The sequence below is a fragment of the Pongo abelii genome, chromosome 5 (assembly GCF_028885655.2).
Source record: "Pongo abelii isolate AG06213 chromosome 5, NHGRI_mPonAbe1-v2.0_pri, whole genome shotgun sequence".
Lineage (NCBI taxonomy): Eukaryota > Metazoa > Chordata > Mammalia > Primates > Hominidae > Pongo > Pongo abelii.
The window spans coordinates 145,955,697-145,971,990 of NC_071990.2; the positions used below are offsets into that span (position 1 = coordinate 145,955,697).

At 36.8% G+C, this 16,294-nt stretch overlaps 1 protein-coding gene and 1 pseudogene across 8 annotated transcripts in view; both read left to right on the forward strand.

The window, feature by feature from the left end:
• Positions 1-16,294, forward strand: part of UTRN (utrophin) — a 573,989-nt gene that overhangs the window by 108,271 nt on the left and 449,424 nt on the right. For all 8 annotated transcript variants that reach the window (XM_063724628.1, NM_001372253.1, XM_024247835.3 and 5 more), the window contains 1 exon segment: positions 10,291-10,352. In XM_063724628.1, the coding sequence (XP_063580698.1) occupies positions 10,291-10,352 (62 nt within the window).
• Positions 2,322-5,920, forward strand: LOC103891016 (rhomboid-related protein 4-like; annotated as a pseudogene).

Here is a 16,294-nt window from a genome sequence, read left to right on the forward strand (position 1 = left end):
TTCTTTTTCACTTTATAAAAGAAAGTCGTACCTCTCACTCTCCTCACATTTTACTGTGCTGCATTGCTGTGAGGCATCAAACAAGAGGACCATTTAAGAATGCAAAACAAAGAGCAATCCTTTAAAAATTTTTTAAATGGCTGGTGCCTTGTTGCATCCAGGCAAGGCTTTGTGTCCAGCTGCCATCATCCATCCACCCATCCATCCATCCATCCATCCATCCATCCATCCATCCATTCCTCTATCTTAGAAAGAGAATTCTCAAGTGAGATGTTATTTGGAAATACCTATAACATGGTTTTTAAATCCAAAACCAAGTCAGACTCCTCTTGTCAGAAAATAAATCTGCTTTGGCTGATTAGTTTGACAGTGAGGACTAGTTTTGCCAATTAGGTACCAGAGGAGGCATTTTCTATTAATTGAATGAGCTAAATTTGCAACTCCTTAACAGCATGCTAGAAATTACATCTTTTTAATGATTTAAATTTATGATAAATATCAGTTGTCAACTTTAAAAAATGTGCACGGAAATTCTTTTGGAAGTTCATGAACAAGAGTGTTTGAAGCTTCTGACTTAAACTAGTTTAACACAAGCATATTACACTTTGTATGTTGAAATCTTCTAAAGTATATTATAGACGTTATATGGGAAGTTTTAAGAAGAGAAAGAAAAGATGGAAAAAGACAATCCAGAAGAGAAATGGTAGAAAGAGACTGACCCACATGGTGCAGGGGGCCCAGACTGGTACAGCAGGCCGGCTCTGTGGCTGAGAAGTCCAAGATGGTAGCCTGTGTCATGACAGGTCCAGAGAAGGGTGTTGAAAAAGAATACTCAGTGATGCAGGATGGAGGGAGGTTTGAATGTTCAAATAAGTAGAACAGGCAGAAGGAGGTGGGTTCTAAAAATGAAGAGGAGAGAAAGAGGGGGAGGGTCTTTGCTCCAGTGATTCTCCAAATGATGGCGTGTAGTAAAGAAGGCTTGGCAGATTTGTTTGAGGGGATGTTCATTGTGGCCCTTAAGGTTATGTAAACTTTTTTAGATGTCTAATCCTGACGAGCTGGAGACACTTTCTCTTTGACCCATGAGTTTTTTGAGGTTGCATTGTTCTTTGATGCTACCTGGAGACTCTCCTGTCTGGCAGAATGGAAAGATCAGTGCTTTAACGTATGTGGATTGCTGTTGTCTGGGTCTTGTCTATCTCAAGGTGTTGTATGGGCCCTGACACACTGAGGACTAAATTGAAGTAAGGAAGCAAGCCAAACTGTATTGCTGGTCCTTTTTATCCACTGGAGTTGTTGGCTTCAGAATGTTATCATTGGCTTTTACAATGCTCGTTCACTGCTTGATGCTTTTCAATTTATTATTGAATTATCATATATATGTGTATTAGTCTCTTTTTATGCTGCTAATAAAGACATGCCGGAGACTAGGTAATTTATAAAGAAAAAGAGGTTTAATGGACACATAGTTCCATGTGGCAAAGGGACGTCTCTCATGGCAGCAGGCAAGAGAGAATGAGAGCCAAAGGAAAGGGGAAACCCCTTATAAAACCATCAGCTCTCATGAGACTTATTCACTACCACAAGAATAGTATGGGGTAAACCACCTCCATGATTTATCTCCTACCAGGTTCCTTCCATAACCCATGGGAATTATGGGAGCTACAATTCAAAATGAGATTTGTGTGAGGACACAGACAAACCATATCAATATGTATTCTCTCACAATATATTTTTTATTTGACTACGATGACCCAGTGTCATGATCTTAGAAGACAGATGGCATACATTGAAAGGTTTCCTACATTAGCTCTATAGAAAATCATAGCATTCCTACATATGCATATGGAGAGATATTTGGGTAAAGTATTGTTCTCTTTTTCTTTGGATATTTTATACATTTTTTTGTTTGAAAATTGCTGTTTCTTGGATATTATATTGTTTTATTCTGTGAATTTATGAGGAAGAGCTCTCATAATATGAGGAAAATAATGAAATAAATAAAGTAATTAAAATGAGAAAAATATTATTTGAATAATTAGCAGTCTTGCAAGGACATATTTTTGCTGCTATTTTGACAAGTAGAACATGTCATGAGAAAGTCTGAAGGTCAAATCACTGGAATGGTTTTTACATTCAAAATGTTTTCCCCATTTTTTTTCCAGGCTTATCCATCTAGAATTATATGTTAATGAAACAGTTGCTTTTTCTTGAGATTTCTGCAGACAGTTTGTAGAACATAATAGATATTTATTTGATAATAATAAAGTGAGGAATTTAATTTCACAGAAATTTTCTTTCATAAATTTAGCCTTTTGTCAATCAATAAAAAAAGTTTTCTGTTGGCTTTTCATGACAGTGACTCATATCATTGTGACTAATTCACTGTCCTAAATAATCCCTCCTTGTTCTATGACGTTTCTAGCAATTTTAATGAAAATCTTCACTCCACGACAAAAATTCAAAGTGAAGTGTTTGTATGTAAGGTTTACAATCTCTACCCCCATAAATGGAGTCTGTTTTTCTGCATTTGCAACACATATAATATGGTTGATAGAAAAGATGTTGAGTTTTTTGTTTTTTGCAAAATATATTTCTGGAGGAAAGGTTTCAAACAGTGTCAGATGCCTGTAAATCTTAGAAACATTCTTTCAGTTTAAGTTTAGCCGCTCTAGAAAGTGCAAGTAGAAAAACATTATCTCCTGTATTCCTATGCATTGTTTAAAAAAACTTGAGTTTGTTGAAAAGAAAACAGGTTAAGAAGTAAATAAACTAAAATTAGAAGATGGAATTAATGGTTACATTTAATTCTGAAAATAATTATTTTGAAAGTAAATCAATCATTTGGCAATATGGTGTGGATTAAATGTGAAAAAGCAATTTCTGAACCCCAGCTACTTCAGGTTAGCATGCTGTTAAACTTGAACTCATTCAGAGAGTCTTCAGGAGGTCTCTAAGTTTGGGGGTTTTGTTAGGTAGTTTCTGTGTTTTCAAAGTCAGTCTTACACTAGAATGGCTGTACATTTTTTTTTTTTTAAGGAAAATAACAAATATTAGTGAGGATATGGATAAATTGGAACTCTCATGCATTATGGTGAAAGTGTAAAATGATGCAGCCGCTATGGGAAATAGTTTGCTGGTTCCTCAAAAATCTAAACATAGAATTACCATATATTAACCTAGCAATTTCACTCCTGCATCTATACCCAAAGGAAATGAAATCGGGAACTCAAAAAGATACTTGTACACCAGTGTTCATTGTGGCATTGTTCATAATAGCCAAAAAGTGGTCAACTAGTGCTCATCTTTAGACAAATGGATAAAGAAACTGTAGTTTATACATACAATGGAATATTTTTCACCCTTAAAAAAGAATGAAGTTCTGATACAAGCTACAACATGGATGAAACCTTGAAAACATTATGCTAAATGAAATAAGCCAGACCCAAAAGGACAAATATTGTATGATTCCACTTACATGACATATCTTAAATAGGCAAATGCATAGAGACGGACAGTAGATTAGCTATTACCAGGGGCTGGTGGGAGTGGGGACTTACTGCTTAATGACTGCAGAGTTTCTGTTCAGTGTGATGAAAAAGTTTTGGGAATAGATAGTGGTTATGGTTGTATAACATTGTAGGTGTAACTAATGCCACTGAATTGTATGATTAAAAATGGCTGAAATCACAAATATTGTTATGTATTTTACCACAATTAAAAAAATCTATTAATATGCCAAAAACGATTGAATTGTAAACTTTAATTGGGTGAATTATATGGTAGGTGAATTTAAATGGGTAAATTGTATGGTAGGTGAGTTGTATTATAGGTGTGTGGATGAATTGTATGGTAGGTGAATTTTATACCTCCATAAAACAGGTTTTTAAAAAGAGGCAGTCTTGTGAGTAGGAGGAGAGCTAGGTAAGAAGACATGAATCTTGATTTGATTTATGGCACCATCCAACTGCGTGTCATGAGGGGTAAGTCCCTGACCTCTCTGGTCACAGGATGGGATCCCATCAGGCACCCTCTTATATACTTCCTACTCCTATCCTCTGTGGCTCCGTGATAGTAAGGTGGATAGTTCTGGTGGGTTAGGTTGGTTTCAGCTGCAACAAGTATGTTCCTCTGCCCAGGTGCGGTGGCTCACGCCTGTAATCCCAGCACTTTGAGAGGCCAAGGTCGGTGGATCATGAGGTCAGGAGTTCGAGACCAGCTTGGCCAAGATGGTGAGACCCTGTCTGTACTAAAAATACAAAAATTAGCCAGGCTTGGTGGCACGCGCCTGTAATCCTAGCTACTTGGGAGGCTGAGGGAGGAGAACCGCTTCAACCTGGGAGGCAGAGGTTGCAGTGAGCCAAGATCACACCATTGCACTCCAGCCTGGGCAATAAGAGTGAAGCTCCGTCTTAAAAAAAGAAAAAATGTTCCTCTGATGCGTAACATGACGTAAATTCTAAATGCAGTCCAGATGTGGCTGTAGACATTCTAGGATCCCAAGGCTCCATAATTGCCTTCAGTTTTGGGCAGAGTGGACGGGTCATTGGGTCATGCTAGCAGAGCATGTGCTTGCTTAAGGAGATTGATTTTTTTCAGATAATCTCGATTTTATTACAAGAACATTTTTAAAGCATATATTTTAACTCCATAGCCTTCTTCTCTTTTATGGGCATAAACAGTTTTCAAGATTGAAAACTTTCTGAAATTTGGATTGTCTTAGCCTTATTTTGAGATCGTTATATGTTATAGCCCTCTGTGTTTTCTTGTAGATACCACAATTATATTAAACATGTTCTTTTTCGTGAGGTATTGAGTCTGAGGCTGAAATGAAGAGATATTGACTAGGCTTATTCTATCTAGAATGTCCTTCCCATCTTTGCATGAACCGTACTTCATCTATTTTTCAATATATATTTTAAAGCCTTCTTTTTTCCATTAAATTCTCTTTAACCTCCTCCTACATGGAAGTGCATTGAACACAGGCTCCACAGTCAGTTAGACCTGGTTCTCTCTGTGGCCCAGCATTTGCTGGGTGGGTGGTGCTGGACAATTCATTTAACTTCTGCCTCAGCCTTCTCCTTTGACAAATGGAGTTGTTTTCCTTTCCCTTCTCACTTCCACCATTTCCACCTCTCCTTGCCTTAGGGCAGAGAGGAGTTACCAGCAAAAAGACTGGCAGCATTGCCTTCTGTCTCCTGCTCACCATTGCTGATGACTGGCATTTGTATTTCAATATGGCATCCGTGCTCTGGAAAGGAATAATCTGGAAAGAAGACTGGGAAGTAGATGGTTTGCCTGTGTCATCACCACATTTTCCCTGTTACCTGGGGTGGTGTACCTGCTCTTGCAATCTTCTCTAATTTCTGGATGAACCTGGCTTCAGAAGGTACTGTGCTGTAGGTTTTTCTAGGAGTTTTGTTTGCTTTGGAGTTTTAACAACCATCATTGCCTTGGAGGCTTTGTCAACATTTTGAGCTTCCTTGTCCTCAACAGATTTGCTTGTTGGGCCACACTTGTGCCTTTTCACTTATTCTCAACCAGGGACTTCTTTCACTGGGCATCTGGCTGGGATTCATTAATGCACACTCAAGGGCCTCTGAAGAACATCATGGAAGCATGTGCGAGCATTTTTTTCCCTCCAGTTATTGGTTATCCAGGACAGTGATATCACTTCAATTGTTCAGGCTAGTCTGGATATCAGGATCATTATCTTTATGGCAGGCCAGGTTATTATGAAGAAGCACCCAGGAGCTATGATATATACACAGCAGAACGGAGAGAAAAGGAACAGCTGGTGAGAGCATGAAGAGCCAGCCCCTGGGATCGAGAAAATACCAGGAATAGCTCACTGCCCTGCGGGCTTCTTCTCTCAGAAGAAATGAGACTATAATGGCTTCACAGGTTTGACAGTGAGTGAGGTGGCACAGCATCTTGGGAAGACATGGTCCACTTGTGTTATTATTGCCCATTGGATTCATTCCCCAAGCAACTAGTTCATTGTAAACTAAAGCAAAGTATATCATTAAAAAAAAAAAATCAACTTGTATTTCGCTTTTTACAGAGTGAAGCGAAAGTCTGTTTTAAATGCGGTTTTTAGCTTTAATAACTTCAATGTTTAAATGTGGCAAATTCACAAAAATATCATTTGAAATGTTAATTATCTAAACTTCTTGTACACTTAGGTAGTTTTGACAATTCTGAAAACTACATTTTTTAATTTTAGCTTTTCTAAGGTCCTCTGAGGATGTCAGATTTTGAAAGAAACTCAGGGAGGTTAAACATTTCTGTTTGAGAGCAGTCTGTCTCCTGTTGGCTTTGTTTCTTTGTCTGCATATTTATAATATTTTACAGATTATTATATAACATTTATTATTCCCATTTGACATTTTAATACATATTGTTTGAATAAATGAATTAGTGTTTGGGTGTGATTGGGTATGATGAAACAAGAGAGCATAATGGCATAACTAAGTGTGAGTGGCAGATTTATATTGGGAGTGATTCACATGTAGGGCCCACAAAAAGAAGAAATGAGAATATGATCTGAAATGCTTTTGTTGCTTCCAAAATAATGATCTTTGCTAATGAGAGGTTGGCTTTCTAGGGTGTATTAAGTTTTGCGTTTGTGAAAGAGGCCTTAATAAAATCAATCCAAGTTTAAAATCATCCAATAAGAGATTTCTTTCTTGGCTAAAAGTCTAGGTGCTTCTTTTCTGAATAATAAGCTGCACTTTAGGGAACTCATGTTATGTTAGTGTCAGCCAACTGGACACTCTTAAATTGCTTCAAATGGTGTACTAGAGGATAATGCTTTGTCTCTAATAACAGTAGAGTTTTAGAGGTGATTTGTGTGCTTTCATAGGGGAAACAACTCCTAATTTCTCTGCCACATTTCCAGTTTAGGATTTAAATTGAGATATGTTGCTACGTTCTGCTAAAACAATTTTCCATACGCATTTGAGCTGGTGAAGTGAAAACATTTTCGAACCAGTTTCCTTGAAGATTTATCAAGCAGTTTTGTTGATGTGTCTTGCTGTACTTCTTTTACCTATCACAGAAATAAAATTCCAGGCTAGGCAGCAGTGAAGGCCTTTGGATCTGTGTGAGCATGTCAAAAGCATTTTAAGAAGAGCAAAATATTTAGAGGAAGAATGTGGAAAAGCAGCCTTAAGGGATTTAACACATTTTTCTTCTTCTAATTCAGTCTCGTGTTCATCCCTCTAATGGAGAAAGGTCATTAATGGATAAGATTTGCTAAGCCAGCAAAGGCTTTCAGAAACAAAATGGTTTTCAAAAATCCAAGCCTAAGGAAAACACGGTTTGAATTTGGGAGCTTGAAAGAATACATTTAGAGAAGGTGTATATGCAGTGTAAATTATATTCATTCACTTAATATTATACATATATATTTATAATCAAGTTATATGTACGTTTGTTGTATTCTTACACATTTTTGTTTTGGAGAAGTTAAAATAACGAATTGGCTTGATAATGAAGACTGAAATAATTTGAGACTGTGGAAGTTCTGTATAAATTTCTAGGCAGACAAAATGGCTGATCAGAATAGCATGACGGAGTTTTAGTTGTCCTGTTACTCATCTGCTATTTTTACGTGCCCGAGATCTGGGCCAAGATTGTTTACCCTAATTGTTGTGATGTGGAGGTTAGTAAGTGTGTGAAATTTGTTACATTTCAATCTCATAATTGAAAAGCCACAGGCAAATTCTTGTTCTTTTACTGAATTCCTGTCTAGTAGAAAATAAGAAGTATGTGTGTTTGTATATGTGTGTGTGTCTGAAAAAGGAAAATGCAAACTAGTCTTTGAAATGTGTACCCCCTTTTCCCCATTTTTAACTGTATCAAGAGAATGAATGCAGAAGTGTATTTATAAACTTTGAAGTATTTTTGAAACATTTGGATGTTAGAAAATGTATCGTTTACAGACAAATAATTTATCTGTTACTTAGACTTATATTCTGACATTGGCTTGACCCATAAAATAAAGACTATTGTTGAAACATTATCTTATTCATTTTTACAAACATAAGAATGGGAATCCATAAATTTGATTTCATTTCATATGTGAGAAAATGGAAAGATTATTATCATTTGATAAGGTAATAGTGCTAATTTCTTTGTCCACTTTATATCTGGGGAGAAACCTACATAGTATTAGATATTTTAATATGTTTTTGAAATAAGAAGGTTAAATGCTCCGGAAATAGGTTAAGAAAATGTAAAATGTAGTAAGATTTCTCTCTTAGAATTTTTTCCATTTTTATGGCCTCAAATTCTTAAGTTGTGTAAATGTTATCAAATTAAGATAATTTAATACTTATTTATGACCTTTCTATATTTTTTTATTCATGGGATTAAATAAAACTACATATAACAAGATTTATAAAAATAAATCCTTTTTAAGGTAGTGGGACAAATAATTGGATTTTCCAAATGCCCTAAACACTGATTTTTAATATTAAATTCATTTTGGTGAGGCTGGTATATCCCCCTCTTCAGGTTGATGTGTGGCGGTAGCCTTATATTCCGAGTATAATCTCTACTGTGTCCCTCTTTGATATGAAGATGGTAAAGGGTCATTCAGTGTGTAAGCAAGTTCTCTTGGTTAATAAATGGCTTATGTGGCCTTGATCAGATAATATAAAGCTTGAAATAGGGATCGTTGCTGTCTTTGCCATCCTTTCTTGAAGGAAGGTCACCTCTGAGCACCATTAATATCAAGGAGTTTCTTAAACAGCAGTTTTGTTTTCTATACTACTTGCTCCCTTAGTGTCTTGGAGTTGGTCTCCAATTACCTTTATGGATTTGTAAAAGTGCTTTTTTTTTTTTTCTGAAGCTGCTGCTGTATTTATTCTGGGAATGACCTTTTAATTACAAACTCTCCTTCCACAAGAGGGTAAGGACCAAAGACCACAAACTGGGTGAAGTGGTAGGTGAACCTCTAATGATCCTAGTAGAGGTTCGTGAGCAGGTGTGTATTTAATGTGGAACTGATGCTGGAGGGCCAAGCACACCTGGGCCTCCTCCATTATTATTTTGCTGCTCTGATGTGGGAGGCAGCCCAGCAGTATAAAAGGTGGCAAAGGAGGCAGGACACACATATGGATGGAGCCACACCTTTCTGCACTGTTGCAGATACGCCTTGGACAGCTTTCTGAACAACTGATAGAGATTGTGAAAATGCTGTTTTGTAGGCTTTAAGCCAACAGTGACTCTTTTACTGGCTTTAATAGAAAATCGGGGAGTGACGGAAAAGTATGATTTGAAGAGGTCCAGTGGATATTTATTCATCTACCTTGCTTACACTTTTACTGTAATCATTATAACAACGAGCTGAACACCAGCTCTTCGTCAAGTGCTTTTCATTTATATTCACTAACCTTTACAGTACTCTTGCAAGCTAGGTATTATTTATCCCCATTTTACAGATGAGAACTGTGAGGCTAAGCGATGTTATAATGACCCAAGGTCACACAATAAATGGATTGGGACACTGTCTATTTGGTTCTAAAGAGAAAGTCTTTTTCTCTTTTTGTTAGCCACACGACCTGCTTGTACGTAACCAAATCCTTCTACCCATATTCCAAAAGTTCAGGGTGGTCAGTCTTTTAAAGTAACTTTTCATTTTTTTATGGCTCAGAAAATGAATTTGTAATCAAAACCAAAATTGATAATGGTTTTAAATTCTTCTGATTTTTCTACCTGTAAAAGTTTGTATAGATCAAGATCATTAAAACCTCATGCCAATCTTACTACAGGAAAGTGGGTTACAAGATTGACCATAAACCTTATACTGTCATTCTAGAGGGTGTAGGACCAGTATGAAGAGGGAGGAAGTCACAAATTCCTGAGTTTTTATTGGATAACTTTAATTTTTGTTTTTAGCATGCTGACATTTTGATTATGCTGAAATTTTACTTGCACAAAATGTAGCAGAAAGTGCTACGGGTACTAGCTGGAAAGTAGGGCTCTGATTCGATCGGATAAACCTGGATTTGGTCACTGATGGCAGGACTCTGGGGTTTAGGGTGAGACAACCTGGTCCCTTGGGAAAGGTGCCTGAGCCTCCCTCTGTTGTAGGCAGTGTTGGGCTCCATAAGTGAATCGGGCAGTCATCGCATTCTGCATTAGCTGCGCATCACTGTGCTCAAGGAGCTCGACTAATAGGACTATTTTAAACTCTCCAGGATAGAGATAACCTTATTTGGTGCTTTACTAAAGGTACAGACTCTCATACTTTTTCCTTCTCTTTCTTTTTCCATTCCACAGATGAACACAATGACGTACAGAAGAAAACCTTTACCAAATGGATAAATGCTCGATTTTCAAAGGTAACTGAGACTTTCAAAACCTTCGATGGTTCAGATGTCTCATTCTGATTGAAGGAGTTTGGTTGGAAGTGCAGTGAATTTTCCCCAGGAAGTGTCACCTAGCTGAAGTCTTCTGAGTATGCAGATACATGTATTTTTCCTTTATTCTCTCCTAAAATATGTTTAGATGGAAATTCTCATGCACATAGTTTATGGGACGCTATTGACTTTTACCTGGCCTTCTCCAGATATCTAAGGCAACAGTTAGCTGTTTTCGATTCTGCGAATCCTGGGTACATCTTGGAAAAGAATATATCATTGGGAAAATTTTTGTGTTCTCTTGGTTAAGAGGATGATGATTTCATTTTGCCTGGTTGAAACCAAATATTATCATTCAGGCAGTCTTTCTTCCCTGTCAGAAATATTTATGGATTTTTATTCTTGTGGATGTGGCTAATAATATTTATCTGCCTTGTGTTTTTTTTTTTTCTTGTGTACTTCCTTAATTCCCCCGCACCCCAAAGATCTGCTCTTAGCATTTCTAACCATTTAGAACATAATCAATGCTTTGAGCAATATTTTTTCTTAGGGGCAGAGCATGCTGAAGAGAGGAATTGTCAGTGCTATTTTCAAATCTGTTCTAATATGGTTATCTATTAGTTATTAGTGTTGGAATTTTGTGCACTAAGGCTGAGGTAGGAGGAGAGTTTTCAGGATAACAGATTGTGTAGGACTCTTCTACAGCAAGATGAAAAGTAGAAGTTTCTCAGAGAAACACTGTTGTGGTCTTTTAAATAGTATAAAAGCTATTTTAATGAAGAGTTGCTTTTCAAAATTTTTGGTTGCTTTTCAAAAGTTGTAAAGGTTAGAGACACAAACATTGGTATTTCTTGAGGAAAAATGAGGATATCTTAAGGTTACTTTGAGTAGCAGCATGGTTTAAAAAATGCTCCACATCCCAATATTTATAGTTGGTTATTTGATTTCACTGCTTTTTGGGCTTTATAAGTTTATCTTGAGGGGTATTTTATCTTGCCTGTGAGTATGTAAGGAATGTGAAAACTAACTTTGACAGAGGGTTAAAAATATAGAGAATTAGAACATAAAGGTGCTTACATAATTGGCAGTTATATGTGTAGGATTATTCCAAAGCACATGCAGGTGTGTTTTGGTAAATTTTAATTTGTTTTATTCCAGAGACACAGGTAACATATGTGCATCTTGGGCTTGACATGAATAAAAACTTTTGAACTATTCATCTGCATGTGACCATTTTCCAGAGAATGTAGTTTTAGCAACTGGGAGTCTGGATATGAGGTGTTTTATTCCAGTGGTCTCATGATTGCTCATATAAGTAAGATTATTCTTCCTGGTTATTCACGAGGATAACACGGTAATTGTTTAGATAGAACCAGTGAAGCAGTTTTTAGCAGCTTAATTTAGTCTTTGGGGAAGAATTGCCTTAGAACTAATTTTGAAGATTGTTTTGAAAGCATTAAACTTGGTAGACCTAAGTTTAGAGAGCATTTGAAGCTAGGTAAATTACTTTTTACCTATTTATGAAAATGGAGAGAAATAAGTAGTAAAATAGGACGTGGAAAGGGTTTGTAGAGGAAGAGAGATGACAACTGAGAAAGAATAATTGAAAAGAAATTTCTCAATATTTATGGTGGGTCATTGACACCTTTAAAAAGATCTCAAATAAAACAAAATCTGGTAGTACCAGACTAGTTTATTAAATGAACTTGATATTTAAATTTGTGCATTTATAATGTCTATTATTTTGCAATTAAATGGGGCTTTAAGTCCCATGTAAATTGTTTGCCCTGGAATGTTTGTATTTCTTACCAAGATACTAGAAAGACTTGGTAATTTTTATCATTTTTAGTAAAAGTTATAGTTAGTTTTAGCTAAAAGCGTCTGTATTAGTTTTTGGAGATGGTAGTTTCTAAGCTCAGCTTCTGTGTTAGTGTTTGGAGATGGTGTTTGGAGAAAAACTACCAAAAGTGGGATGACTCTGAAAACTTTTATTTTCATCTAGCAAGAAATCAAAACCTAGAAGGAATTTGTCTGAGAAATTATGAATAGTTGGAGATGGGAGGCTCATGGCAGTGACACTAAACATCCACATTATTTTTTCTTTCCTCTGGCTGTCTTAAGACCATAAGTTGGATTGCTTCCAATTGGGGATAGTGAAAGAGGGAGTAACACATTTCTAGACTGGGAGATTTCCATAGACTCCCATGTGGCTTAACCCTTGCTGAGCTGGGGAAAGACTGTATTCATGCCTGGTATTACTAGGTAATGCAGAGGCTAGAACAAGAAAAAAAAATCCCATTGAAGGGAATGAATTTTTTTTCATTTTTTAAAATCCATGTCCTTTGGTACATTGTATAATTTTTCAGTGAGTCCACTACTTCCCTACAGTGTGGGTTCCTAAACAGAACAACAGGGCCCTTGTGCTGAGAAATCCAAACAGACACTGATGGCACCTTCTGCCATTTAGGAATTTGTTTTAAAACAGACATTTGTCTGGATATTTCCTTTGTGGCCTCCTCCCCATCAAAAGTCTCAATCAAATATCAAGTCTTGTTAATTCCAATACCTACATATATTCAAAATTGTCCACTTACTCTATGTAGAGTGACAGGTCTCTTTTCCAAGTCTTTGTTATTGGTGTTAGAAAAAATGGTGAGAGACTTTACAATGGGCAAAAAAAGACTAGTGGGTGTCCTGTTAGCTCAGGCATCTGAATTATCTCTGCCTTTAATTATTTTTGAGCTACTTTACAACTAGGTAAGTTGTGGAAAATAGGTATGCAAATGATTCTTATCCGTGAAAATGAAAATTATTTGGAAAGCAGTTAATTATTACTCCTTGGATAGACCAGTTTTTGCATCTATTGCAAATCTATTTCAGTTTTCATTTTTCTTGTGTAAAACATGTGTTTTTTAAAAATTTTCCCCTGAACTGGTTGTAACACCTTACTGGGTCCCTCATTAATTAATGAGTTAAATAAAGTCTTTGACACACATTATTATCACATTGGTTTGCAGTCATGACTTTACCTTGTTTGAAAATTATCCTTGAATACATGGACCACTGTGATAATCTGCTAATTGGTTCTTCCATTCCATGCTCCACCTTCTCCATCTCCCTTTCCTTTCTTTTTGCTTTTTCTTTTGAGACACAGTCTAGCTCTGTTGCCCAGTCTGGAGTTCAGTGGTACAATCTTGGCTCATTGCAGCCTCTGCCTCCCAGGTTGCAGCGATTCTCCTGCCTCAGCCTCCCTAGTAGCTGGGATTATGGGCGCATGTCACCATGCCCAGCTAATTTTTGTATTTTTAGTAGAGACAGGGTTTCGCCATGTTGGCCAGGCTGGTCTCGAACTCCTGACCTCAAGTGATCCACCTGCCTTGACCTCCCAAAGTGCTGGGATTACAGGCGTGAGCCACTGCGCCCGGCCTCCCCTTCCATTTTTAAGAGAGTATCTATGGTGTTTCTAAAGGGTAAACCTGAATACCTTTTTCTCTTCTGTAAGCTTTTTCATTGGGTGCCCGTTGTCCTTTTTTTAAAAAACAAAATAAAAAATTGAAATTGTGTAATTTTTGGTATATAGTGTGATGTTTTGGTCTTACTTGGTTATTAAAGCTCTAAATAGCTGTCTCCCAATTTACTCCTAATTTTATTTTACTTTCCTCTCGCTCCCTCATTATGCTCCAGCCACACGGCCTGTGCTTACCATCCCGGTGAGCCCTCCCTGGCCTTTGCACGCAGTCCTTTCTCTATCTCTTCCTGGCCAGCTCCTACCCCTTCCTTCTTGTCTGAGCTGAAATGTTGCTTCCTGAAGGATCCCTTTTCTGAGCAGGCTAGAGTAGATAAGCTGTATACTCTTAAAGTGTTATGATTTGAAGCACTTACCATACTGTAATTTAAATAGTTGCCAGTCTTTTTTCCTAGGTTAGGCATAAACTCTGTGGGTGAAGGGACTGTCTATTTGCTCATTGGCATATCTTTTGGCATTTAGTAGGTATCCAATAAAGTATTTGTAGGCTTAATAAATAAATGAATGAAAATGACATACATTGAATATGCCTAATTCTATATGTTCATAAGCCACTTGGGGATGGTTGCATTGGAAAGAGACAGGAGTAGAGTTTAGGACTGAGTGCAACATGACATGAATTGTGCTATGTCCTGGATATGAATACAATGCATCAGGGCTTTTGCTGCATTATTCACAAGAATAAACAAATCCAGCTATCCAAACTTTCCCTATTTACCTGATTTCTTGGAGTTGTGCTGCAGTGGTTGTTAAATAACCACTTGGACTTAATGCATATTATTATTTACCCAATACAATTCTTCACATAGAATCTAACTACTAAATTCACTGTGAAGAAAAATAAGACTTAAAACTTAAAGCCAGCACAATTCTTTTCTTGATAAGGGATTTGGTAAAGAACTTGAGAATAATATCGGTCTAAAACCATCTTTTAATTTGTAACTGTATATGAATATACAGTAACCAAGACGGTGCTCACTCAAAATATGTATTCTTTTTGCTGCAAATCCTTGTGAACATATCATAGAGTATACAGTGCTTTGGAATTCAATGATCCTGAGAAGTCATAGTGTAGAGTAAATTATGGCTCTTGGATTTTTAAAAGTTATGAAGAGCTCAGAAAAAGTGATTATCTAAAAAAAGCTAAAAATTAGGAAATTAAACACTTATTTCTGGATATCCTGCTCATTTATTTATAACCTCAGGCAAATTATTAGTCAAGTTTTTCAGGTCACCTGGTCTACATTTCTATAGCCATAAGACACAATTGATCATTATTTACCTTCCTTATATCATGAAGAAATATTGAGGCATTGCTGAGAAGTGTATAGGAGATGATAATTACTTAGGAATGCAAAATAAAAACCCTATCAGGTACCTCGAATTTGTGATAGTCCTGCTTTGTGGATCCATGCCATACATAAACAGAAAAGAGAAAAAAGCATTGGCTCATTAAGCAAGCCCGCATTCTTCCATTCTATGGTGTGTACGACTTGACTGTTTTGCCCCTTCTAAATTTCAGAGCCTCTGGCTTGTTAGCCGGCCGGTCTCCCAAGGGAGGCAGCAAAGGCCTCATTGCTTTGCTTTGGGAAATTTGCTCTGACTTTGAGCCTGCATTTTCTTTGGCTGACTTTCAGAGCTGCTCATCTGGCAGAGCTGAAAACATACAAATTGCAGAAGTTCTTTTATCTGTTTGGTGAGATGGTTCTCTAAAGAGGCTTCACAAATAAAGGTTAGGTAGAAAATATGCAAACTTAAAAATGCTGAACTTGAGTTTGTGCAAATCCCTGCTTTTCTCTTTTCTAAGACACAGATGAGCCAAGTTTTCATGTAAGTTACAATTCCAAACTTGAAATTCAAATTGACAGAACGTAAGAGAGGAAAGCCATGAAGCATTTTTTATGAATTCCAATATGGAGAGCTATTAAGATATTTTCCTTTAGGAGACAGTGAGACATTGCTTTTAGATATTGTTTTTCTACTTTTTTCATGTTGGAAGTTAATAATCACTAAAATAAGGGTGGGAAAAGATGTGGAGGGAGATTTGTACAGGAGGTGCAATCGAAGGAGCCCAAACCCTTTTCCACCTCTAGATGTTCAGTCTTCTCTTTAGTACTGTAAAGAGGCTGACAGGCTTCCTGTGTGAAGATAAATCCCATCTATAGTAGAGGCTTGAGCTTGAAGAGTTACACACTGGGTCTGCCGTTGGTTTATTTTATGAGTATGCATATGACAACTCAACTGATTGTTTCAGGAGCCATACACATTCAAGTGGTTCCTTAAAAAGAAATGTGAATTTGTGTCTATTCACTAATACCTCTAAAAAGAAAACAATAAAATGCACTCCATATTCTTAAACACCAGCTTCCAGATATACTTTGGCTATACTTATGCAAGC